General features: G+C 44.8%; 1 protein-coding gene across 1 annotated transcript in view; it reads right to left on the reverse strand.

The window, feature by feature from the left end:
- The window catches only part of cdh13 (cadherin 13, H-cadherin (heart)), a gene marked incomplete at its 5' end in the record, with an annotated part of 203,020 nt that overhangs the window by 58,851 nt on the left and 122,808 nt on the right, over positions 1–21,361 (reverse strand). The window contains 3 exons of the mRNA XM_008276457.1: positions 2,693–2,946; positions 3,492–3,674; positions 18,808–18,948. Of these exons, the coding sequence (XP_008274679.1) occupies positions 2,693–2,946; positions 3,492–3,674; positions 18,808–18,948 (578 nt within the window). The remainder of the gene's footprint in view (positions 1–2,692; positions 2,947–3,491; positions 3,675–18,807; positions 18,949–21,361) is intronic.

The following is a 21,361-nucleotide window of genomic DNA, read 5'->3' on the forward strand; positions in this document are numbered from 1 at the left end:
GTATAATGAAGAAAATAAAAGTGTTCTCTGGCCCGTATTTGTTTGTTTTTTTATGAAAACCTTTTTAGCTGAGGTCGTGCTTACTCTGCGGTTGTCTGATGCATGAAATCAGTGTTTACACAGAACGGGGCAGAGCGTGGTTTCTAAAGTTCTCTCTGTGGTTTTCTGCTCTTTGTGATATAACCTGACTGGACTTTTAGCTGCACAAGCAGGATGCTGGTGCTGGTCAACCGGTCCACCACTGTGCTCTGGTGTTTCTATACTGGGATAAGTATTTGTTGTACATTTGGTTCAGGCGTACCCAAAGCTGGCTTCGATAAACTCTGACTTTTCTTCTGAGGTTTAGATTTTCTGAGTCTCGCATCCAGATGTGGAACAGCTGCATCGGTCCACAGTGCAAAATGTAATATTTGCACCAAACAAAGGTTGTAAAATGTTGTTTTGAGGATATTCCTGACACCCCACCAGCCTGGAAAAACAACAGGCTTTGTGGTTTGTCTTTGCAGGTTGCTTTATTTTTTAACTCAAACCATAACCGAGTGGTTTTGGTGCTAACTGTGTTTTTATGGCATAAACAACGGCAAAGAGCCCAACCTGAACTGTGATACAAAACAGAAAGTGAAAGCAAGAAGTGACTAAAAAGTGTGTTTTCACTCAAACTATGATGTTTCCCTGAAGGTGACCGACAAGTTTTCGTATCTCAGTTTAACAGCACATCACCTCCAACCTTCTTCATGTCGACTTTATTGCTTTTACTTTATACACAAAGTGAAAGAAACTCACATTGTGAAAGGAATAAGGCCAAAAACATCTAAACATCTTACAGTTTCACCGTCTTTACTGTGAATCTACTACGTTCTCTCTGGACCGGTGCAGCTTTTACATATTTTGGTGTGAGACGGCTTTGGCAGAGTGAGACACTTTAAAAGCGACAACTTACTTGAAACCGATGAGTTTTGCAGCGACTGAGGACCTAATAATCCACAAGCTGTGAGAGAGCAGCCAATAAGGTAACGCACCTCGTTTTGACCCAATAATTAAACCAAACATGGTGCTGTGAGGAACATTTAGCTGTGTGGTTGAGTTATTGGGTCATGTGTGGTGAGACTGAACGGTCACGAGCTTCTCGGATTTCAAACTCAAACTAAAAACACTCTGAAACAACAACTAGTTTTATGCGTGAACGTCCCGGTTAGTGAGACCTCCACCCCTCTGACCTCCTAATATGAACTGTGGGTTGTTTTATGTGCAAAGCAAAAGAAGCACAAACGTCCACGGGCCCGGCTTAAAACAAAAGAAGAAGAAAAATGCATCTCCCAGTTTTACAGCATTTCTGGTCAAAGTGATGCATCGTGAACCAATGAGTGCTTCGCTGGTTCACACGGTAATGCTCTACACGGGATAAATCGTTATAAAGAATCCCATCTAGTGCTTCGTTTCATGACCAGATACCTGCAGACACGTCATCATTCACGTTAACACACTACAGACGGGTAACTTGACTCTTAGTTGATGCTCTTGTGGCTTTTCCTTCCACATTGTTCTTCTGATTCTCTTTGCTTTTATAAACATCACACTAATTAGCTGCACACAGCTACTGGATGAAGTCCCGTCTGTGTTCACATTCCTTGGTTTTCTCCTCAGACCGGCCCTCGTGGCGAGCTGCTCCCACATCTGTATTCAGACGCCGCTTCGTGCGATCAGATATTTTTTTACAGTCACGTGACCCAACTGTTGATGTCAGAGCGCCGGTTATCAAAGCTTTATGGGCTCAGGTCGTGACTCCTGCATCGCGTTCGGTGGAACATCTCCGTGTTACGCAGCCTTTGATACCGACACACCGGCTACGTTTTACAGCACATAAAGCAGCATCAATAATTTGGGGCAGTAAAGTCATGATCCGGTGAGTTTTATTTCCTGGGGTCTATATCACACCCATGTGTTTACTTAACACTGTTTTTTTTTTAAAGCATGATATATAACCGCGAGGGTGCAGAAAAAGATCTAAACCGAGGATAAATTAGCCATTAAAGCCAACAAATGCAATGATGAGTTATTTTTTTTTATGTCTTGTAAAGCCTAACACACTGTCGGGCTCCCTCTGGCAGCAAGAGGAATAATTTTTATTGTAGTGCAACTAATAGCCTTCCTGTTATGATGATGGTACGATGTGAGAGGGGGCAGCTTTTCTAACAAAGTTAATAAGCTGCCCAAAACTGGGACTTTTCAGTGGACTGCGGCGAACGCTTTGACCGGCGCCGGCAAATTGCAGATGGTCTGGGCGGCGTTTCCACACAGACGGATACAACAAGGTAGAGATGATGGCTCAGATAACACACCGACAGCCCGAGATGTCAAAACACCTCCAAAGTGATGATCTGGCAGGCTAAAATTGGGGTTCGCTTTACAACCTGCCAGCTCACCTTGCCCGCATCATCTGAAAGGTTCTGACAAAACAGAATCGACCTCGCAGGGGAGAAAACTTTAAAGTTCTGCTCAAAGACTCTCCCATTAGCAAATGCGATTTCATTATGTAGCCGCACTGATCAAAGCGAATGAAAATCAGAAAACTCATTACAGATAATACTGAGGTGTGAGCTTCAGCAGATTGCACTCAATCACGCCACAGCAAAAAAAAGAAAAGAAAAGAAGCTCTCATTCTCTGTAGAGACAAACACGCTGCTTTCCTCACCTGATGCTCTGTATCTCTAGTGTGTCCGGATCTGTGGCGTTGAGTGAAGCCACCACGCTGCCCACGGGGATGTTCTCCATCCTGGTGACGATCAGGGGGTCCGGGAAGAACACCGGGCCTTCGTTGATGTCCTCCACCGTGACCCTGACGGTGGCCGTGGAGCTGGGGCCGTAGCCCACGTCGGGGACCAGAGGATCCTCGTTCTCCACTTTGATGTATAGCGTGTGGAACATGGTGGCCTCGTAATCCAGGGGCTGAAAACAATCGGGAAAGGAAGGCGTATGTTACTGTGGTATCTAGTTATTTTATTTCCATCATTTACTTATGGAATCGCTCGGTTTGCTATGTGTGATCATTCGCTCATGTAATCTGTTGGACATCAGCTGCTCCTGTGATGTTGGACGTGTACGGGCTGTGGAGGTGTCTTGATCATGCACATGCATAAATGATGACGTGTGCATTAACAGCTCGCCGGTTCCGATACTCCGAAGACAGGAAATTACCCAAGAGGCAGGAATCGTATGTGCATAAGCAATTAAACCCCACGCAGAAGAAGAAGAAGAAGAACTCATAAAGGGCATTGTTTATGAGAGACCTGGCCTCATGACCGCTAATTGACCGATACAGGATCCAGAGATGTACATAAAGCTGGTGTTCTTCAGAGAATCGGGAGCTGCGAGAGCTGAGGGACTCAATCAGCCGAGTACAAGTGCATCCAATAAAATCTAAGAAGGAGAGCATTTGGTTTCTCTAACAGAACATATAACTGCACGGACAAGCCTCCTGTACGGGACTGTACCTTGACGACCGACAGCATTCCCTCGTTGTTGTCCGGGTTGGTTTGGATCTCGAAGCTCTGCATGGGATCTCCGCTGATGATGGAGTAGATGGCTCTCCAGGCCCCCGTGGCCGGATCGTCTCTGTCGTCTACCGTCAGGTTCACCACGACGCCCGTCGAGCCTTCGAACACGTGAGCCTCAAACTGTTAAAAAAAAAAAAAGGAGCAGACGGATGGACAAATTAACATTAGCGAGCGAGAAATCCAGAGACTTTAACAGAACAAATCAGACCTGACTCAGACAGAGAGGAAGACCTTCTACCAGGAGCTGATTTATGTAACTTCAGAGACTTCAAAGGCTGAAGTGGATTTGAGGACAGTGCTGCTGCATACTAAGGCAGGAACAGGAAGATGTAAGAAAAAAAAAAAAAAAAAGGACATGAACAGGCAGAAATTCGCTTTGGGTGGCAAAAAATTACAGCCGAGGCATCTGGCTGAGTCGAAATTATTTCAAACTTTTGTGGAAATTGTGCGCACATTCCATGTCTGCATGACTTATTTAATAAAAGAAGAAGGAGTGAATTATGGAGGAAAATCATTAAAAAAAAAGATTGTCGAGCAATATCTTTTACAGACGTGCTGTACATCAGGGATCTCCAGCTCCGGTCCTCATGAGACGTTTCCATACTGACTCAGATTAGTGGATCATTAACAGACTTGTGTAGAACTTGACAACAAGCTGCTGGAGATCCATTAATGTGAGTCAGGTGTGCTGCAGGTAAGTAGCTCACGAGGACCAGAGATGGACAAGTGGTAGCCACTCTGCTAAGCATCTGTACAGTTACATTGAGTGAAAACGGACAGAAGAAATCATCCAGTATGGAAATGTACGTTAACGAAGTGGAGAGAGAAGCAAAGACCTTGTGCACTCCGGCTGCTTCACACCGAACTTTAGTTTGTTTACGTGAAACACTGTTAGCACATTGATCATTAAGATCTTTGGGTTAAAAGGTGAAGCTTCTTGTTTTTCTGCTCTCGTTTTGATCTCTGTGAGTCTTTCTCTTCACACTTAGACGGGCGTAAAAATGCCAAGACCACTTTGACACTAAGGTGCAAAGAGGAGGAAACGAATTACTGAAAAACTTAGAGAGACACTCAGGAAAGGAAAAAAAAAAGCTAATCTAAGTTATGTAAAAACGCCACTTCTGCTGTCAAAACCAAGAAAAAAACATCTAGCTAAATGCTAATGCACAGGACCGTATACACATGAATACAAACGGCGCGCGCTGCAGAATAAACACTATTCATGTCCTCCATCGCTGATTCCTCACACTGCATCTCATTTGTTTTTCAGTGTCAATCACTCCCCACCTCGCTGCTCATCGCTGGCAGCAGACCTCAATCAGATTCTTATCGACGCATTCTGCCAGCCAGGCTTCCACTAAGGACTACATTGTGATCAGGGTTACTCCTCGCAGAAGCTACCGGCAGGCAGGCAGGCAGAGGCAATCCTGTCAGTGTGTGTGTGTGTGTGTGTGTGTGTGTGTCAGGACCATTATTGTGTCAGAGCTTACAGTGTAATCTTTCAGACACAGAACACTCTGTTTAAGGATAGCGCTGGTCCAGCCTAGATTACTGCGTCTCCTGTCAGCCCACGGTATTGTTGTTTCACAGATTACCCTCTTACTGCCTTACACTGCTCGGCTCCATGCATTTATCTGAAGAGAGACAAACATTGATTTCTTCTCTTTCCTTTCTTTTCTCCCTTTTTATTCATCCAGAGCTTGTTTAAAAACACTTTGAACCATTCGCAGTCATTTAGGGGCGCGCAGGATCGAAGCACAATGTTCTCAAAAGAACGCGCTGGATGTTTGTCCCCACATGTTCCTCGCTGGTCCTTTTTTTTTGTCCTGCGACGCCTGCGGCAGGCCGGCACAAAGGCGTCGTGCAGAAATTAGAAGGGTGTTGGAAACGTTAGAAAAGCCTCGTTTTTGAAAGAGATGCACTGGAATTCAAATTCGCCCTGAAGGGCTGAACGCCGTTTTACACGTCCTGCCTATTGCACGTCCTAAAAGACACAAGCAATCAGAAACAAATGGCATTCCCGTGGTCGTCCTCCTCCTCCTCCTCCTCTGGACTTCGAGCTGCAGATAAGACGCCCAAACGCTGGCCTATTCGCTCACACGCACACATACAGTACAGACGCACGGACAGCAGCCGGTTAGATTGGGTTTAATCATGTGGGGCAGTCATGCGGTCGGTGAAAACGTTGTATTCTGTGCGGTGCGGCCACCGGGCCCCTGCCCCGCCGCTGATAAGGCCCCCAATTCCACCCAGAGCACAAAGCAAGCAGTCACCTGAAAGACTAGAAGGAAAACACTAACTACGAGGCAGAGCACCTGGCACGAAATGACTTAAACACATTAAGGGCCAGACATGGCGAGGAGAGAGGGGGCGACATAAAGGCCTGCTTTCAAGTTCGCCTTTATCTGTGTGTGTGTGTGTGTGTGTGTGTGTGCGTGTGTGTAGGTGTGTGTGTGTCGGCGTGGTTTTGTGTGTGAGACTTCCAGCCCCAGACAGAGAGCCAATTACAGTAGCAGCTCTCAGAAAAAGATGACCACATGGCCAGAACACAAACACACTGTGGAGGCCGAGAGCTCGAACACACAACAAAACAAACACCTGCAGACAGACGGACGGACGGACGGACCGGGTCGATTGATCGACAGACGGACCAGGTAGACTGATCGACAGCCGGACGGACGGACAGTCAGCGTCGGCACCGACCATAAATCACAGAGCCCCACACTTCAGACGTTTAAGATTCCAAGGAGAAAAACCCACAGCGCGCCATTGATTTTCTGTTTCCCATCTCCTTTTATGTCTGACTTTTCGATAATCTGCCCCATAAATCTTCAAGGTAATGCCACGCTGCCAAAAGATAATTGGGTGATAGTCATTTGAGGCACAACAGCTTAAGAAGGAAAAATAAATAAACTGATAACGTCATGTTTGGGTGAACAGTGTTCGGGACTGTACTTATGAATGCGCTCTTCTGTAGCTGTGACTGTGATGCTGGTATATTTTTATTTGCCGTCTCACCTGCGGACGAGCATGACGACCTCTGAATTTCCCTTTTTGAAGCACAATTGTACGTTTTTGTCTTTCACGTTTTTGCATCACAGTCAAACTATTTTAAGCCTCTGTTGGTTTGCATCTATTAGCACTCGTCCATCACAGCAGATGTCTGCAGAACGTAATGCAAAACATAATCTGCTCCCAAACCACCAACAATGAATTACAGTTAACGTAGACTTCATACAGCGAGTGAGACTCATCATCCTAGTAGGTAGGAACCAACCAGAGCTTTGTGTTTAGCATTTGCTGGCATGTATTTTAACTTAAGCCAAGATCTTTTCATGAGCAAAGTAGTTTTGTTGCATTAACTTAAAGCGGTTGTGAAGCAGAAAGAGACCGATAAATAAATGCCACAAAGCAATCTCCAGGCCTGTAGGTAAAAAGCGTGTGGTTTATATCACCTCTAGTCTGACTGGCTGGATGCAGACTGTGGGTATGAGCCTGCCATCGGCCACACAGCTCACAAAAACATCCATTTCCTTCCCTCGTACTCTCCGTGCTCACATTCACCGTACTTTATCACATTTAAATTCCCAATAAGCTGTTCTTATTTCCACCTCCGTCAGCTCCCGTCGTCAAACTAAAACACGTGATTCATTAAGATCACACGTGAACCGGCAGCGAGCTCCAAGCTGAAATCCTTCATTTGACAAACTCACCAGATCTGTGAATTAAAAACAACGGCTGTGCTGTGAATCCGGCTATATTTAGATCGAATCTGAAGCTGCTGCCAAATTCAGAGAAAAACAATGAGTTGCTAATTAGTGGCTGTATTCTTGTTAAGCGGCGCTCTGGCTGCACATACAGAGCAAACTTTGTTTTTATTTTTATAGAAACTTTGATTCCTGTTGGAGCTACATTCCTGAATTAAACGACGTCTTTTTCAATTTATTTTGATTAAATCAACAACAACATAATTTTGCACTAATCCTTTGCTTACATCCTGCACTGAACACATTAATTATACATAAAGCTCGTTAAAATCAAACGAACTTAGATTATCAGTTTGCTTTGGTGTAAAATTATGAGTTAAATGAATAAATTGGTAAAACAGTTGGTAGATTAATTGACAGAAACAGTTGTTGGGTGTAAACATCACATTATCACACATTAAAACCACACATGTTGATGTTAGCATTTAGCTTAGCACACCATCCCCCATACATCAGAACATAATCCTTTACATGTAAAAGGTGGCAGCGATGGGTAAATTGGCTGTGGGAGAACAAAAGCAGTCCGTCCACCACTGATCAAGCGCTCGCCGCCGCCGCCCACTCGCTCGCCGTGCGGCGCTGAGTGGACGCTGTTCTACCTGTAAGTGGTTTTCTCTCAACTTCACTTTAAAGAGGACTCAAAACCCAAACATCTGCAAGCCGAAGCGGAACAGCTGGCCGGTTTATGAAAACGCAACGTAAATCCGCAAAAACCTTCATGTCGACACCGTCAACAACAATCGGCGCGCCTCCTCTCCGACAGACGGAGGTGCAGGGGAAGCCTCAACTCCTGGCAAAGAGGCGCAAGAACGAGAAGCGAAGCCTTGGAAGAGTTTACACATCTGTCAGCTTTACCGAGCGACGGTAAAACGCGCTCTGCCTCATTAACACAACTGTGGAAAGCAGCGGCTCCTTCTTCTTATACAGTCGTTTAATTTGTCTTTCATTGCCAGCTGGCGTCGTTCGCCTGCTGCAAACCAGTAACCTAGACCTTTATTTCCATCCCAGTCTGGTTGCTGCGCGCAGACACAGCCTTCATACCCAAGGACAGAAACAAAAGTAAATAAAAGATGTCTGTTTTGTCTGCTGTGTCAAACCTGTCAGGCTGACTACTCCATCTTGTTTGCCCCTTCCAGTTGCCCCCTTTACAAACAAATACTAGTAAACATATGCATGCAATCGCAGCCGAGTAAACACATGCACGCCATCATGCCCACACACACTCAAAGAGAAACGAATGGAGATCAACTTTTTTTTTTTTTATTCCTGGATGTCTGTCAGAACGCGTTATGAATACAGATGGCAGTTGTGGCTGCACTGACAGGCGACTCGACAGACAGCTGAGCAGCTGTTCATTTGTCCTAATGGAAAGTACTTTGTGACACGTCCCCGCTGCCCCAAAGATTTTCTTTGACAGGAAATACACATAACAGCAGCCCATCACATTAAACCTCCCGAGACAAGACTATTTTGCCTCCCGGAGGCATTTGCTCCACAGCAGGGAGGCGCTGCGGCGGAGCCATTTGAAGTTTGTCTTTGTGGGCGTGTCACCGTCTCCGTCTTTCTAACTCTTCTCTAACTGTTTCTTAGTCCATCTCATCTGCCTCGATGTGCCTCGGATCTTCCCAAGATGGCTCTCAGAAAGCATAAGTGGATGAATCTTGACACTGAGAAATAAATGACGTTCAGAAATCCAGAAGTGATGCTGCACTCTGAGCATTCTTAAAAGATTAAAAGTCGCCGCGATGGAGCAATAATGTGCTATTTCTAGCCCTCTTGTAAGACTGTAAAAACACAGAGGGAGATGTCAGGGAGGTAAAAGTCACATTTATAAGGAAATCCCCCTGAGTTAAACAAGAATCGTGTTCGTTCTCCAGCAGCCACTTGCTCGTCCTTTATCTGCTTTCAAAAGCAGCTTAGCTCTCAGCAGAACCAGCTGCAGACGGGCTGTACATCTGTAACACACTGTGCACGTGATCTTCCCACACACTCCTATACAGAGAGTGTGTGTGCATTGGATTGGCAACTTTTTTCCTCCATCTAACCCCCCACTCGCTCTCTACCCTTCCCCCTCGCTTTAATCCTGCGTACAGTAAGGGTGCCTGGAGAGCTAATGAGCTTACCTGTGTCTTTATTAAATTTCAACAGCTTCTGCGCAGCCTGTTTCCAAAGATAGATTTTTGATGAATCTGACATTCAGCAAAGCAGCTTTTCTACCTTTTCTGGAACATGACAGATCTCGTATTTGTCAATGAGGCTTGTTAAAAAAAAAAAAAAGGAGCAAAACATTCAAGGAACACCAGCAGGAAGTGTATGAAACAACCTGACAGTGCTGCAGCTGATGTGTTGAACAATCCGTTTCGAATGGCCGGATCTGGAGAGCTTCACGTCAGAAGATTTCGTAACTTTCTAAACACAAGCCGTCCGACAGTCAGAGCTCTTCTGCATGTAGGCTGCGTTGTCACAGTGAAAAGTTTCTGCTTCAACACTTTGCACCGGACGGCTAAACGATGGTCTGGGTCTCGCTCTGAGGATGGAGTCCGTGGAAATGCTCATCTTTATAAAATATAAACTTGCATAGCTGGTGTTCAAAATACAATATATTTCACAACATGTCACTGCTGAAAAGAAAAAGTTCATGAGTGTGACACGTGCAGCAGAAATATGTGAAACTTTTCTGCTGTTTCTCTGGAAGCGGTGAGAGTAAATCAGTAGTTTACCATCATTCATTAACAATAGTAGCTGTGATTACAGTTCGCTTTTAAAGACCATGTATATCCTGGCAGGCTTGAATTTCCAATGACTCCTATTGCTCTGATTTCTTTCATAGATTTGTTGTAGGTCTTCTGGAACTATGACAATGAAAAATACACCTACAGCAATGCTAATAGGCACGTTTGGTCGTCGTCCACAAGCCTCTGGTTTTTCTTCGACTGCTCCTCTTAACATAATTTACAAGTTAAACTAAATTTATTGAATGTCTGACACAGAGTGTTTCTTCAGTCCACAGATTCTTGATTGGATTTAGGTCAGGACTCTGGGAAGACCAGGTCACAACCTTAACTCCAGCCTGATTTAACCATTTCTTTCCTACTTTTGATGTGTGTTTGGAGTCATTGTCCCTTTAGGAACCTTCATTAGCAGGACTCCACTTCCTGAGAATCCTCAGGAAGAACAACATCAGCCAGAGACTGCTTGTGTCTTTGTACCGCTCCACCGTGGAGAGCATCCACACCTCCTGCCTCTGCACAGCAGCAAACAGGAAAGAGCTCCAGAGAGTCACCAACATGGCTGAGAAGGTCACTGGGTGCCCTCTGCCCACTCTGGAGGACCTTCATGGCTCTTACTGCCTCAGGAGAGCCGACACCATCCTGAAGGACTCTTAGCACCTGGGGCACTTCGTGTTGGAGCTACTGCAGTCGGGCAGACGGTACAGGGCCACCAGAACCAGGACTAATAGACTGAGCTTCTTCCCAAATGCTGTCAGAGCCATAACTGCCTCCTTGTCGAAATAACTGCAATATATTGTTAATATAAAACTGCCACTACCTCTGTGCAATACACACTTATTATTGCTTATTATCTGATTTCATCTTTTTATATAGATTTATCTTTTTGTTTATTTGTTTGTTTATAGATATATATTTCTTTCATATTGTATATAGTTGTTTACAAAGATTATATATATATATAAGGACTGCACCTTACATTTCGTTGTACACGTTGCAATGACAATTAAACAAATCTGAATCTGGAACACATAACTGCGTCCAAGATCCAACCTTTTAGGGTTTCCTGAAGAACGTGGAGGTAATCCTGCTTCTTCATTATTACGTTTGGTTCCATGGCATCAAAACAGCCCCGGAGCATGATGCTGCCACCGCCGTGCTCTACAATAGGTTTGGTGTTCTTGGAATTCAGGGTCTCAGCTTCTCTCCTCCAAACATATTCCAGGTCATTGTGGCTAATTATCCCGTGTTTCGTTACATCTGACCACTTTAGGTCTTTTCTTTGTACATGTGATCAGCAGCAAACTTCAGTCGAGCCTTTCAGTGCTGCTTCCAGAGGACGGATTCCTTCTTGCATGGCGGCCTCTTAGCCCATACCTAACACAGCTGACTGAGGACACTGTGTTCCAGCAGCTTCTAAGTCATTGCACAGCCTGCTTTTTGGTTGACATCCTGACCGATTGTCTCCCAGCAGCAGATGATAGCTTGTGTTTTCTTTCATTGACGCAACTGCACCATGCCCTTCATACATACAGGTGTTTGCACGGATTTTAACCAGGCAGCTGTAGAAGTGAGGAAGTCATGCTGCTAAGAACATTTGATCAACACAGCTTTGATCAAACTAATCAATCTGGCTGTATGACCTGTAATACATTTAANGTCCATTATCAGAAATTGATGGACTTCGCGGAAGCAACCGTCCTCCGCTTCGCGTCGGACGGTTCACGCCTCCGCGTCGTCCATTAATTTCTGATAATGGACACCTCGTCGGGCATTATCCCTTACATATATTGCACTGAAAGGACTGCACCTTACTTTTTGTTGTACACGTTGCAATGACAATAAAACAAATCTGAATCTCGAGCACATAACTGCGTCCAAGATCCAACCTTTTAGGGTTTCCTGAAGAACGTGGAGGTAATCCTGCTTCTTCATTATTACGTTTGGTTCCACAGACACCAAAACAGCCCCGGAGCATGATGCTGCCACCGCCGTGCTTTACAATAGGTTTGGTGTCCTTGGAATTCAGGGTGTCAGCTTCTATCCTCCAAACACATTCCAGGTCATTGTTGCTAATTATCCTGTGTTTTGTCACATCTGACCACTTTAGGTCTTTTCTTTGTACATGTGATCAGCAGCAAACTTCAGTCGAGCCTTCAGTGCTGCTTCTAGAGGACGGATTCCTTCTTGCATGGCGGCCTCTTAGCCCATGGCTACCACACCTGACTGGGGACACTGTGTTCCAGAAGCTTCTAATTCATTGCACAGCCTGCTTTTTGGTTGACATCCTGACTGATTGTCTCCCAGCAGCAGATGACAGCTTGTGTTTTCTTTCAGTGACACAACTGCACTTAATGCATACAGGTGTTTGCATGGAGCTCCTCAGACTGTAGCGTTTGTGGTTTAATCAAATGAACCGCTGCTGCAGTCAGTTGTAGAAGTGAGGAAGTCATGCTGCTAAGAGCATTTTATCAACACAGCTTTGATCAAACTAATCAATCTGGCTGTATGACCTGTAATACATTTAAAGAGGGTGCATGTATGGAAGCTTTTGTTCGCGGCTGTAAATCTAATACAAGCGTTTTTGGCAGATCATATATTTAACGTATCCTTGATGTTAAACCAACAATCAGCGCGCGCTACCTCTGAGGATAAAGAAAACTGTGAAAAGCTCACCGCCTGTTCAGACAATCCCTCTGTGCAGAGACGGGCAGCCGGCCTTGTGCTTTCCAACGCATTAGCATTCTCTGAGCAAACTTCATACTTCAGGGACAATAGGACTGTTGCTATTTCAAGTGGCCTTTTGCACGTTTTTTTTTTTTCCTCCATTGCTTCCCGTCTACGCTGAGAGATTGGGGCCTCAAGAGGCAGCACACTATTCTTCACATCTGAATAAAATTAGCTGATTATAGCCTTCACCGGCTACCTGCGCGCCGCATGATCAGATTAAAATGACTGCATTAATGCACACTTATCACATTATGGCTGATGACACAGGAGAATGAAATTAAAGTGCAAAATTGTGAGTTTTTACTATAATCAGAGTAAATGTGAGCAGCGGACACATATCTCGAAGCAGCAGCAGTTTCAAGGGCAACCTACAGCACGCTGCGTCTCGCTAATCCATCCGTGCATTCGTGGAATAATCCACAAACACGGTTCTGTGGTTGTCCTTTAAACACGCCTCTAACCCGACATGCAGACCCTTTCACATTCCTTTCTCTTTGTGACAGAGATTTCTGGCCACGGTATCACCCAGGGTAAAGTGTGCATCGCAGAGCCAGCGAAGCAATCATGCAAGGCCCGGACTAATCCGTGACACCCGTTAGCCATCCCCCAAGACAGACCGGCACTGACAGGGCCCTGCTGCCCCATGCCTGGTGCTACACCCATCACCGCTAATGTCTTTATCAGCGGGACAGATGGATTGCAGGCGAGCATATTCTCCTGGTCATCACAGAGGAGAGAGCAGGAGGAAAAAAAAGAAAAGAAAAGGGAGAAGGGAAGCAGACAGACAGGCAAAGAGAGGGAGAGGGAGTGAAAAATTGAGTGAGGAGGAAGGAAAAAAAAAAATACAGGGTTTGGCTGTCAGGGAGTTTGAGTGACAGGAGTGATAAGGTCCATCATGGTCTTGTTATGAGGAGCAGGGGGGAAATAGGCCCAGTCAGACATGGCGCTGAATTAACAGATCCAGAGAGGAGCAGAGGCGAGACGAGCGGTGCAAGTGCAGGGGAGGAGAGTGAAGGATATTGGTGGACGGGGGAGAATGAAATAGCGGAGAAGGCGAGAGACGTGAAGGGCAAAAGGTGCTCAGTGCGGGAGCAGACAAAAGTATGTCAGGGTCTAATACGGCAAAGTTTAACAACATCCACAACTTCCCAGAGTAAGACGGCGTAATATCAAATTCAACAAAGCACAGAATCCCAGAGACGCTGCACCAAAGTGAAGTCAGAGACAATAAAAACCGGCCGCGATTGGCAGATAAAATTCATCGGCAAACTATCCGTCTTCGTTACGGGAGCATACATCTCCGGCCGTTCAGGCAGCAGCGCTACGGAGGGCTGCCACGTCGCTTTTTCTTCTTGTTTCCCCTCCTCATAAAAATAGGATTAGACCCTCGCTATAAAAATTAATCAGGCCAGAGCCCATTCCCCCGGAGAAGGAGCTTCGGCGGGAAAATGTAATAAATTTGCCAGTAAGAAAAGGATACCTCAGCTTATGATTTTAAAAACGGAAGATAGATTACACTGAATCATCCGTCCTTAGAAAGAACGTTCAGGGAGGAGAAGGCGAAATGGCAGTTTGGCATGCCGTTAGGCTAATTCTGATATTTTTTTATTTTTTTTATTTTTAATGCAAGATTTTCAGCATTCTCTTCATATTTTCGTAATGCATCGGTGATTATCAGAGCAGGTCGCTTTAGCTTCACTTCATTCACTTGAAGCAGCTTTTCATCTCTATTAAAGGTGCTTCATAGTCAGACTTATAATTACACTTTAGGGGGGCGGGAATCTGGAGAGTTGTGTCGCCGACTAGTACGTATACAAAACATGAAGAGGAAAGAAAATTCAGCTTTCTCAGGTTTGACTTTTCTTCAGTCGGTGACATCGTGACTTTTTCTTTAGATCTTTTTTCTGATCTAAGAAACTTTCTCAGTTTATTTATTCGCAGCCTTAACTATCATGAATCACGGCTTGTTAATGACCAAAGATTCACGATTCAAGCAGAAGATGTTGGTGAAAAAGCCCAATGGACAATACCAGGACTGCGTTATAAACACCTGGGACTGGTTCTCCTGTTTAGAGACGGCTCGGTGTTGAAAAGACAAACTTGTCCTGGAATCAGTGCTCGACAAAAATACTTCTTCATGGATATTAGCGATCCTAATGTGCTAACTTCTGACTGACGGGCAAATTCAGTAACGTGATAATAGGTCCTTAAGAATATACCTGAACACAAACAGCGCTGTGTGGTCATGTTCACCAACAGACATTACATCCTATATATATTTTTGGCCTAACGGGGCTACGCCATGCTAGCTTTGTAGCACAAAATGCAAGTTAACAGTGCATTTACTGGCATCATCACCTCCTAAATAGAATTATTCACAGCTTTTTATAGTTTATTGTATTTGAATTTCAGACTTTACACTCCAGAAACGTGTCCTATGTGCTTGTCAGTTTCTCTCCACAGAACATGAAGCTCCACATCTTTAGTGGTTTCAAATTAAACTTTATACTCTTGATTTATGTTGTGAAACATGTAATAACAACGAACGACATCTACTGTACACCACATTTTGCACATTACTGCGTTTCAAAGCACAAAACTGGATGTTCACTCGTGTCGTGACTCTCTTACATGGAGTCTAACTTCTGACTTCAATGCACAAAGATGAATTAAGCAGGAAAAGACGAATAGATTCCCTGCTGGCTGATCTGAAGGAGCCGAGCGCTGGTCTGAAGCAAAGACTTCACAAGCTATGAACAGTTGTGTGTGTGTGTGAGCGTCGGGCTGCGGTAGGTAGGTCTGAGGAAAAACACAGGCACCCTACATGGAGATTATGTTTGCTGAATTCAAACAAAATGTCAACTCATAAAACTCTGCAACGGTGCATTTAATGAATAATAACAGGAAGGAGCGCATCCCCAGAACACTGATGTGCTTGCTTTTTTTTCCCTCTCTCTGTGTCGGACGTTCGACTTTCTACTCCTCTTTTCAGCCTTCTCTCCATCTTTCTCTGCTTGAGTTCTGCACACAAGCTGGAAGATGAGCTTTTAAAGCTTACATCTGGTCTGCAGGAGGTGGCGTCTTCAGAAAAGACAACTCGAGATGCGTCTGAAGGAGGGGATTTTGGAAAGTTCTATGAAAAGAATTGAATATTTAGCTGAATAATTTATGCGGTGAGAGCCTGAGAGCTGCTGCTGACACAGGCGCAGCACCAATATACCCTCGCGAGCACACTCGCAGTGTGATGGCGGTCACTGGAGAGGTCATAGATGATTCATGGGCAGGTGGGAAGCGGTCAGGGAGAGTGGAGGGGAGAGGATTTATACAGGGAGCTTAACGTCTTCAAACACTTGTTTTATAAAAGCTCAATTTCTCCACACCGTTAAGCGGATCTCTTCCCAGTGAGAAATGAGAACATTAACTGGGACACGGACATGGTGCACTCTGCAAGGCCCTACTGAGCCCTCTGAGCTGTAACATTTCACATCTGAGCTGTGCTCCTTACAAGCTCCCCCGACACCCCGATGCATCATGGGAGGGCTGCAGGGGAGGTCTGGCTGGGGCAGAGCGCGATGCGTCTCAGAAGCCGACAGCAGCTGCAGGCGTTACCATTACAAAACACACAACTCAGTGTTAGGATTGCACCTTAAGGTTCAGGGAGAGTCTTTTTCCGCCGGAGCCCATTCGTTCTTCCACAGGTAAAGAAGAAGAAGAAGAAAGCAGCCGAAGCAGCAACACATTTCTAATGAGGTGGCACAAATGGGCAATAAGTGCAACTTATGCTATTCTCCGTCTTTTTCCTACACACACATTAGATTTTACAGCGTCACTGGCAGGCACCAGTTGAGTGTGTTTCACTAATGCCTGGAGGCTCTGCTGACTAAACAAACCATCACCCAACCACAACACATCCACTCCCACTCCCGCTCCAACATTTCCTTATCTCTGCTCTGCACCCATATCACCCGGTTACAGCGCGTTAACACACGTCACACGTGTTCTTTGCACCCTGTGATCCCATCCTTGTCCTTTAGTGCACATGGGCAGAAATGTCTTTTTTCTGTTCAGAAAGCTAAAGGTCACACTGAGTTGGACAAGACCTTGAATGGGATGAAGACACACGCTTACATGTGTTGGTGGAGCTGAGTGGCTCGTCTCTGCGTAGTTCATCTCAAAGGCCAAACAGTTTCCATCCTGTACAACCTGTGTGGCTCTAAAGACGATGATTAGCACATTACTAAGAGTCCAACCTTCAGAGCTTTGCTTCTAATCCTGAATGGCTCACTATATAATCTTGAATAAAGGCCAGGGCCTGTAATCACCTGAAGTGCAAAGAGATCAAGGCTTATGTGTGACCTTTAAGGCCACGGCTTGTTTTCTGAGATGTAATCCGGATAAATCATCAACAGCAAACACAAAAACATACTTCAATTGTAAATTTTTACCATCATTTATACATATTTCTTAGTGTGCGACTGATATATTTCATCTCTATGTTGTCATAGTTTGTTTGACAAACCCTCAGATTAATCCATAACCACTAATCACAGCTACATTAGCGGTTACTCTCTGTTCTGTGGGTAAACAGACGAGGCATCTCGAACATTTCTGTGCTACGTATCTGTGGCTCACCAGCGCTACGATCCATTTTTCTAGATAAAAGAACATTAGAGAACCAATGATTGTTATCACGTTTGACTCGCTGACAGCAAAACACCGGCGAAGACAAACAGTTTGAGGAATATCTGAGAGCTGAGTGCTCGGCTGAAAGAAATAAATGGAGTGTTATACGGTCCCAGGCGGCGAACAATCGGAGCTACGCAATTAAGCATTAAAAGAAGTTTAAAGAGCGGCTTTTTACGGCTGTTTCTGTTGGTACGCTCTGTTACGTTTTATCAAGTCGTCTCTCTGTTTTCTGATCGGTTCCTGTTTTAGAGGACGTTCAAACGAACCTCAAGCGCAGCATAGATTCGTTATAATTTAGCACTAATTCTATCAGCGTCATGCCACACGTACAAACATACGATCTGCTGCACTGAGCTCAGCCGTCGATAAAACGGCGCTAAAAGCATTCTGATGACTTAAAGAGCGTAATCGTACTGACGGGCTGTGATCCTGAAGCACTTTCAGGAAGTTGATCGATACCGAGAGAAAAAAGGGAGCCAAGCAGCGTCGTCGATAACTTTACGTTTCTTCCATGCTTGACAAATTTAAATACATTTCCACAGAGCTACTAATTACATCAGTACATTAACAAAATCACGTTTCAGCAATCATTAAAAAAACACTTTATCTCGTCGTCCTTTAAGACAAATCTGCATTAAGCAACTGTGAATGAAATTTTACACACGTTTTTGCCTCGATATTTCAAATTAAAAGCATTTTGTTGGCTCAGAAAGCACAATCCTGCTCTTTTCTAACATGCTGACACTGAAATAAAGTAGAATTAAAATGATTTCTAAATGCACCTTACTCCTACTTCGGTGTGCACAGCTAATTGTTTGTAGCCGACCTTTATTCCCTCCAGAAGCCTTAGCTACCACTTCAATGCGTATAATTGAAAATGTATAGTCAAGATCGCCTCGTCTTATTGTGCTTATACGCTTGTTTGTTGGACGCCGAGGGCTTTCTGTGGAGTACGTGGAATAAGAAATTTGCCAAAACCAGGAGTAGCTCTAATTCTGAAGTCTCCACCAAATGATTTATAAAAATGCATTAAAGTTGAACCGACTGCTTATTATTGACTAAACAGCTCCAGTGTGTTCACCACATGCATCGATAATCCGGCTAATTAGTCGGAGATCATTTCCATAAGCGGGAGACCTTGGTTCCAGCTCGCTATTGGGAAGCGTGTCTTCTGCTAATGTGCCCCGAGTCCTTGAAGAAACGCAGCGTATCTACCAGCTCTAAGTGCCTCTGACCTTTAACCTCCCTGGAGGGGTAAACAAAGACTTTTTCTTTTTTTTTATGACTGAAAATAAAGACTTTCAGTAGAAGCAGACATGGAAAAAAAAAGGTGTTTCTTACCAGCGGATGTGTGAACTCAGGGGCATGGTCGTTCTTGTCTGTGATGGTGATGGTGGCCGTGGCTGTTCCTGTTAGGCCCACCTCACTTCCTGCCATGTCCTTGGCCACGATCTCCAACTCGTACGTCGTGGTCGGCAACGTCTGGGGAACAAACACACGGGGCGATGCAGAGTTTTAAATAAACAGCGAACATCTGATTATATACATGATGAGAAAAGCATAAAAAACACAATCACTGATTAGTCTTGAAGATGAGACGACTGAACAGCCAAAGCTAACAATTATGTTTTATATGACTGTAGCACCGAGCTCCTAATCATCAACTCCAGACTTGAACCTATAATAAAATCGAGTGGATAAAAAAAAAAGATCAGCGCGCCCTCACACAGCAGTGCTAAAAGCTCCGGTAAACACTCGCCTCATCTCTGAGGGCAAGGTCATGAAAACACCTTCTTAAATTCATACGGAGCAGATCGGCCGGCGAGAAACAGAGAGCGAGAAATAATAATAATAAAAAAAAGGATACCTAAAGCTGTGCGGTATATGGGATCAAAGTGTGAGCATGCCTACTCATCCATTTTAAAGATTCCTGAGAGCTCAGAGCTGGTTCTGACACACACACATGCTCCACGATGCTCCGGGGCAACCGGATCAGAGCTTCTGAGCGCTGCTGGGGAACACAAACTTTCTTCCTTCCATATAATGCATACAGCTAGATTTCAAAAAGGGGGGATTGTAGCTGGATTTTAGAATCTTAACACCTACTTTTTGATTGTGATGAGATGTTGGACATTTAAGAACAGAGGTTCTCTGGGTAACGTCCACAAAACCTTTATTATTTATATTATTTATTGAGCTGCGTCCTGTCGGCAGGTGCAGGTGTGCATCCTGACGTTCACGAGACCGAGCGAGATTGACGACATCATGTTAATAAATGAGGCAACTAAAGTTAACCTGTTGTTATAGTCGAACTATAAAAGATATTTGACACGGCACTAAAACAAAACTCTGGGTGTCTGGGAAGGCTGTAGTTTTTATTAAAGTTATGTTCTTGTTCCTGCCCATGTTGACCCTACTGTCAGTCACATTCCCATTTTACCAGACGAAGCTTTTTCCTTGTTTTGTGCTCATGTCGGAGCCTGTGTTGTGCTGGAAGGTGATGATTTACTGACTTTAGTGGACTCGTGTTTAGTGCATCCTGTTAGCAAGGCACCTGGGTGTGAGCAGAAACGTTCCTTTTAATGGGGAACGGTCTATTTTTTATTATTTTCCTTGTATTTACATGACAATCTATTCACATATTAGCAATAAAAAGGCATCGAATACATGTCAGTTGTTCCCATTCTTACACATTGGACCTTTAATCATTCTGCATTCTTTCACTAAACAGGGACGAGAATCTGTCCGTGATCCCAAAGCCGGAGTGCAAAAATTAGATCTATAATCCATTCGCCGGCCAGGCAGCATCTGCAATCTGTATACGAATTGCAGAAATATAGCTTATGCTTACAGCGAGAGGACGGCATTCATAATGATCACAGCGGCGGTAATCATTCGTTGCCATAACTCATGCCTAATAGAAATGTTAACTCCAGTGTGTAAATAACAGGGGGAAGGGGCCGCTAAAGCCAACATTTATTTATCCGCTGCAGTGTTTTCACCCTACCGGGGGTGTTAACTGTCACATGCTTAATAAACTTCATCCATCTGTCTCGCTGAAAAGGCTGCCGGAGCTCTCTCCTGCATGCTGGATTCACCTCTGAGTGCATGCACGGCACTCCTCCTCCTCCTCCTCCTCCTCCTCCTCCGTCGCTCCCGTCGTCCTCGAAAACGAAACAACCGTGCTCGATATGTTCAATAATAATAATAATAAAGAAAAAAGAAATCGCTCAGAATCTTATTCTATGGAGCAGATAGCCACGTCCCTATTTTTTTTATTTTCGTGTCGGGCTCATGAGGAGGCTCTCACGAGGCCCTTGTTTAACTCGCTAACTAAAATGCCAATAGCAGAGCGTTCAGCTGATGCCCATTACGGCGCCGGTCCAGCTGAGCCTGTTTTAAAGCGCAGTTACATCGGCTAACTGCTCAGGCTCTCAGTCAAAGTGTTTTGTTAGATGGTGAAACAGTCATTCTAATTGCACGTCACAAGCGGAGAAACCGGTTATTTGATATATGTAGGATTTATTATTTTAACTCAATACGCGACTCCTTTCGGCTGCATTTGCATGAACCTCTGTGGAACCACCTGCGCCTCATCGTGTCCCTGATCTTTATGGACCCGGACAGTCGACCTGATTACTGTTGATGATGCTGTTTACCGACAAAGAGCTGTGACCCGATATCACCTCACGCTGCACACACACACCCGGCACCGGGCACGCTGTCAAAGTGTGTGTGTGTGTGCTGCTGCCTGTTCATCACAGATATTGCTCTAATCAATTTCATCTGAGGCAGGCGGTGTGGGGGTGGAGGGGGGGGGATGAGACGATCAATGGCTGGACACCTTGAGGCTCATTTTAATTTTCACAGCCCAGAGACACGGTGGCTGTTTTAC

The sequence above is a fragment of the Stegastes partitus genome, unplaced genomic scaffold (genome assembly GCF_000690725.1).
Source record: "Stegastes partitus isolate 25-593 unplaced genomic scaffold, Stegastes_partitus-1.0.2 Scaffold72, whole genome shotgun sequence".
Lineage (NCBI taxonomy): Eukaryota > Metazoa > Chordata > Actinopteri > Pomacentridae > Stegastes > Stegastes partitus.